This window comes from Pelophylax lessonae (assembly GCF_965119305.1).
Source record: "Pelophylax lessonae genome assembly, chromosome: 11".
Lineage (NCBI taxonomy): Eukaryota > Metazoa > Chordata > Amphibia > Anura > Ranidae > Pelophylax > Pelophylax lessonae.
In genome coordinates, this window is record NC_138778.1 from 14,211,755 (window position 1) to 14,217,795 (window position 6,041).

At 46.5% G+C, this 6,041-nt stretch overlaps 1 protein-coding gene across 1 annotated transcript; it reads right to left on the reverse strand.

The window, feature by feature from the left end:
• Positions 1 to 1,721: 1,721 nt before the first annotated feature.
• LOC309567000 (tripartite motif-containing protein 14-like) lies at positions 1,722 to 3,176 on the reverse strand (the record flags this gene model as incomplete). The annotated part of the gene is made up of 1 exon (XM_082272318.1): positions 1,722 to 3,176. One exon carries the CDS (start codon positions 3,174 to 3,176, stop codon positions 1,722 to 1,724), a length of 1,455 nt encoding a protein of 484 aa, XP_082128444.1.
• Between the last annotated feature and the right edge of the window lie 2,865 nt (positions 3,177 to 6,041).

A 6,041-nucleotide genomic window follows, 5' to 3' on the forward strand; every position in this document is an offset into this window, starting at 1 on the left:
GATGGAGCACTATTCCTCCCAATGAAACAAATAATGAGGCACTATTTCACCCACTGACTCCAAAGATGGGGCACTATTCCTCCCACTGACACCAATGATGGGGCACTATTCCTCCCAACGACACTATTGATGGGGCACTTTTTCTCCCACGGACACGAATGACGGGGCACTATTCCTCCCACTGACCCAGTGATGGAGCAGTTTTCTTCTGTCTGACCCCAACAATATGGCATAATTCCTTGCACTGACACCAAGGATGGGGCATAATTCTTTCCACTGATAACAAAAAATGCGGCACAGTAAACTGGCCAGTGGATTTCTGTTAGGAAGGAAGGGGAATGGGGGGGGGGGAGGGATTTGTGCTAGTAGGGATGATAAAATAGATTTGTGCTAGGAGGAGAAATTTGGGAGGGAGGATAAGTGCTAGGGGGAGGGGATTTGGGGGGGATTTGTGCTGGGAGAGGGTTTTTTTTTTGGAGGGGGGGGGGGGTCTGCATTTATGGTCAAAGTGGTCAAAGGAGAAATTTGAGGAGGGGAAATTTTGAGGGTGGGGGGGTAAGTGCTAGTATAGGGGATTTTGGGGGATTTGTGCTGGGAGAGCGTTTTTTTTTTTTTTTGGAGGGGGGAGAGGATTTATGGTCAGAGGTGAAATTTGAGGAGTAGAGGAATTGTGCTAGGAGGTGGGGAGTTGGGGGGAGAGAGGATTTTGAGCTGTGATAGAGGATTTGTACTGGAAAAGAGTGAATCATTTGGGGGGGGGGGGGGTGGATTTGGGCTTGCAAAGGGAATTATGCTTAGGGTATAAGTGTGAAAATTTGTGCTCAAATAGATTTTGGGGGGAGGGAGAGGATTTTTGCTGACCCATAATGCTTATATATTTTCGGGGGAGAGGGGGGCCATTTGGCATCTTTGCTATATGACTATTTCCTGGTACTATTGCCAAGACCAGAAGGAACAACAAACATTTGACACATAAGGGGAGGTTTACTAAAACTAAAGCTCACGGAATCTGATGCAGCTGTATATAGTAACCAATCAGATTCCAGGATATATTGTCAAAGCTTATGCCTCGTACACACGTACCGATCGTCGGCCGACCGATCGGCCGTCTTTTGTCCAGGGATGTCCTGTCCACTGAAAAGTGCAAAAGACTGCACATGAATTTTGTCGGCCAACAACAGCCGACTGCAGAAGTGATGTCATGTGATGGTTAACTTTCCGTGTGTTTTTTCTTCTCTGAGCATGCCCAGTCTTGCAAATCTGCTGATTGTCAGCCGAATTCTGTACTGACTGAGGAACAATCGGCCGTTCTGGTGTTGGCCAACAAAAATTTTAATGCCTGCACAACAGATTCTGTTCGGCCGAAAATGCGCTGTCGGCTGTCGGAAGCATCATACTAACAAGCCTACAATCGGTCGTCGGCCGAATATTTACGGCCGACAATCGGTACGTGTGTACGGGGCTAATATTGAACAAGTTGAAGTTAGAAGGTGATTGGCTGCCATGCACAGCTGCACCAGATTCTGAGGGCTCCAGTTTTTATGAATCTCCCCCGTATTCTAATCCTTTCCATTTTTACTATGCCGTTCTCAATGTTCCCCTTTAAACATGGAGAATTATACAGTATGGCGGCCAGACATGGTCAAGTGGTGCAGACTCGCATCCAAGATATCTCAGATAAGATAAAGGTGGAATTGGCGACATGGCGTCTTTTAACGTTACTAAGTCTTGATTCTCAGCCAGCCACGGTGTACTGAGAACGCGGCAAAGAGTGGCTCATCAAAAGTGGCCCTAAAAGTATGTAAGTGTCTGATGGGCTTATCCAGTTTGTAGAAGGACAGTCTGCCTTCCTCGTAATCAAGGTAGATTCCGATGTTATGGCAGGGGAAAAGGTTAAGGAAATGCTTTACTGTTTGATCGTGCACCACAGAAAGTTTTTTATCTTTCCAGCTCAAGCACCAGGACTTTCTGTTGTTTCCAAAAATGGACTCTGTTCCCTTCCGCTCAACACTGGAATAGGTAACCCCCATCATCCAATCCCCCAATTCGCTGGTCTGCACCTCCCAGTAATGCCGTCCAAAGGCGAAGGACTCAGTGCTTAGAACCTGAAGGCTTTTAAACCTGGTGTCTAGTTTTTGTCTACGTTGATTAATTTTTGACCAAGAGACTGTTTTCTTATCGCCGGAGAGATACACGTCATTGGCGGCAGTTCCGACGTCCAGCTGTAGATTTGAAGATCCTTGCACCATCTTGACTGTTTCCATGATCTCGTTAAAGGATCTGTGCAGGGTTGCAGAGATCAATCCTTCATCGATTTCCTCCAGGTCGTAGATCAAGTTCCCTTCATCTTTATGCTCCAAAGACTCGGCTCCTTTTGCTTTGGTCAAGATCTCCAATGGATCTGATAAGTTGATGAACTCTTCAATCTCTGTTATGGTGCGGGATAGATCCTCTTGCTGGATTTCCAGCTGGTTAATGATAAGGGTAAATGGGCGAGAGATTCTGTCTTCTTCTGCCGAAATCTCACACAGAAGCCTTTTCTCTAGGTCATCCAGTTGTCTCCGGAGATCCATGAACAACGCAGCGACCCTTTCAGTGATCACAGCTGTCCGGTCCTGCACCTCTGCTTTCTGCTGTTTGAGCCTCAAGACTCTCTTGTCCAGTCTACTTTGTTTTGAGTTCAACCTCTCAATGAGGTTCCTCAGTTCCTTCTTCTTCCTCTCAGAAGCCTCTTCTAGTAACTCCACCCGGTGACCCTTGTGCTTTCCAGCCAGGCAACAGGAGACACAGATACAAGAAGAGTCATCAAAGCAATAGTACCTCATGACTTCCTTGTGAATAGAGCATTTTAAGTCCCTTAATTGTCTCAGGTTGTTGAGCGGGACGGTCAAGACATGTTCGGCTGACGTGCTATGTACCTGGAGATGCATGGAACACAGGGAGGCTTCGCACAGCAGACATGACTTGACGGCCGGGGTAGGCGGGTAGAAGCAGTAGGTGCAGGTGACCACCGGGCTTGATGGCTCTGTGCTGACCACATAAGGCTGTTCATAAGGATCCTGTGAATCCAGATTGTTTGGAACGTAGATGTTGGAGATGCAGCGTCTTCTGCTTAGGCTAGGAAAAGAGTTCAGCACCATGCTGTAGATCCGTTCGCTTGACTCCCTTGACACCATTGTTGGAGCTGATAAAGATGTTCGTGTGACGAACTGTCTGTCAGCAATAAACTTGTGATGCAAGTTTTATGTTTTTTTGTGAGGGGAGGGGAATCTTTGAAGGCAAAATTTGAATTCTCTCATATTTCTAACTAAATGTTTGGCCTGGAGCAAACAGTTCAGGGGAAAACCAACACATACAATGTATGCAAAACAATCCAGGAAATTTGGAGGATGTGAGAAGAAAAATGCTGACACACCGATGTCCCAGAACAATGACGCACTGACACTTGGGGGACCCAGAACAATAACAGACACTTGGGGGACCCAGAACAATAACACACTGACACTTGGGGGTCCCAGAACAATGACACACAGACACTTGGGGGTTCCAGAACAATGACATACTGATACTTGGGGGAACTAGAACATTGACATTTCGGGGCGTTCCAGAAAAATGGCACACTGACACTTGGTGACCCAGGACAATGACACACCAAAAGTTGGGGGACCCAAACCAATGACACACTGACATTTAGGGGAACAACACACACAAAATCTTGGGGGACCCAGAACAATGACACATTGACACTTGGGGTTATCAAAACAATGAAACACTGACACTTTGGGGTCCCAGCACAACAATACACTTACACTTGGGGGCCCCAGAAAAATGGCCCACTGACACTTGGGAGACCCAGAACATTGACACTCTTGACACTTGGGGGTCCCAGAACAATGACACTGACACTTGGAGGTCCTAGAACAATGACAGACTGACACTTGGGGGTCCCAGAACAATGACACACTGACACTTGGGGGTCCTAGAACAATGACACACTGACACTTGGGGGTCCTAGAACAATGACACACTGGCACATAGGGGTCCTAGAACAATGACACACTGACACTTGGGGGTCCTAGAACAATGACAGACTGACACTTGGGGGTCCCAGAACAATGACACACAGACACTTGGGGGACCCACAACAATGACACACTGATACTTGGGGGAACTAGAACATTGACATTTTGGGGGGTTCCAGAAAATGGCACACTGACAATTGGTGACCAATGACACACAAAAACTTGAGGGACCCAAACGAATGACACACTGACACTTGGGGTTTTCAAAGCAATCACACACTGACACTTTGGGGTCCCAGCACAACAAGACACACTTGGGGGCCCAGAAAAATGCCACAATGACACTTGGGAGGCCCAGAACATTGACACTTGGGGGTATTAGAACAATCACAAATTGACACTTGGGGGACCCAGAACAATGACACACTGACACTTGGGGGTCTTAGAACAATGACACACTGACACTTGGGGGTCCTAGAACAATGACACACTGACACTTGGGGGTCCCAGAACAATGACACACTGACTCTTGGGGGTCCCAGAACAATGACAGACTGACACTTGGGGGTCCCAGAACAATGACACACTGACACTTGGGCATCCTAGAACAATGACACACTGACACTTGGGGGACCCAGAACAATGACACACTGACACTTGGGGGTCCTAGAACAATGACACACTGACACTTGGGGGTCCCAGAACAAAGATACACTGACACTTGGGGGTCCTAGAACAATGACACACTGACACTTGGGGTCCTAGAACAATGACACACTGACACTTGGGGGTCCCAGAACAATGACACACTGACACTTGGGGGTCCCAGAACAATGACACACTGACACTTGGGCATCCTAGAACAATGACACACTGACACTTGGGGGTCCCAGAACAATGACGGACTACTTGGGGGTCCCAGAACAATGACACACTGACACTTGGGGGTCCTAGAACAATGACAGACTGACACTTGGGGGTCCCAGGATAATGACACACTGACACTTGGGGTATTTATATTTATCGGTGGGAGGCGGTGGAGCTGGCAGGCGGCAGAAGCCAGCATTGGTTGTAGACTTTTTTTTTTTCTGGTTAGCGGTTGCGGCGGTCATTGCGATTGATGATAGATCTACATCGGGATTTTTTTTTTTTAACAAACAGTGTCTGCCTTTTTATTTATGTTTAAGTTTTTTTTTTGGTGAATGAGTGGGGGTTCTATGTACCCCATACTTATTCACAGGGGGGGGGGGGTTGGGATCTGGGGTCCTCTTAATAAAGGGGGCTTCCAGATTCCGATAAATCTCCCACCCGCATGCCCTCACAACCACTGTTCAGGATTGTGGGGAAGAGGCTTTTGTCTCCATCAACGTGGGTACAAGGTGCTTTGAGGGCATGTGGCCTGGTATGGTTCAGGAAAGGATGAGCGAGCCGGGCTGCATGCTCAGAAAAGGGTCTGGTATGGATTTTGGGGGGCACGCCAAGCTGTTTTTTGTCACAATTTTTCATTGCCGGCAAATCTTTTGTATACTTTCAGCAGGGAACCTCACTGACAGCTGATGATTCATTGGTTGTTAAGGACGCAGCGGCCGCCAGCTCCTTAACCACTTCATCCCCAGGAAGGTTTTACCCCCTTAATGACCAGGCCATTTTTTGCGATACGGCACTGCGTTACTTTAGCAAAAAATTACGATGCCGTACCCAAATACAATTGATGTCCTTTTTTTCCCACAAACAGAGCTTTCTGTTGGTGGTGTTGGATCACCTCTGGGATTTTTAGATTTTGCGCTATAAACAAAAAAAATAGCGTCAATTTTGAAAAAAAATACAAGATATTTAACTTTCTGTTAAAAAACATTCCAAATAAAAAAAATGAAAAATTCACATTTTTTTATCAGTTTAGGCCAATTTGTATTCTGCTACATATTTTTGGTTGAAAAAAATCCCAAAAAGCGTATTTTAATTGGTTTGCGCAAAAGTTATACCGTTTACAAACTATGGGATACATTTTTGGACTTTTTA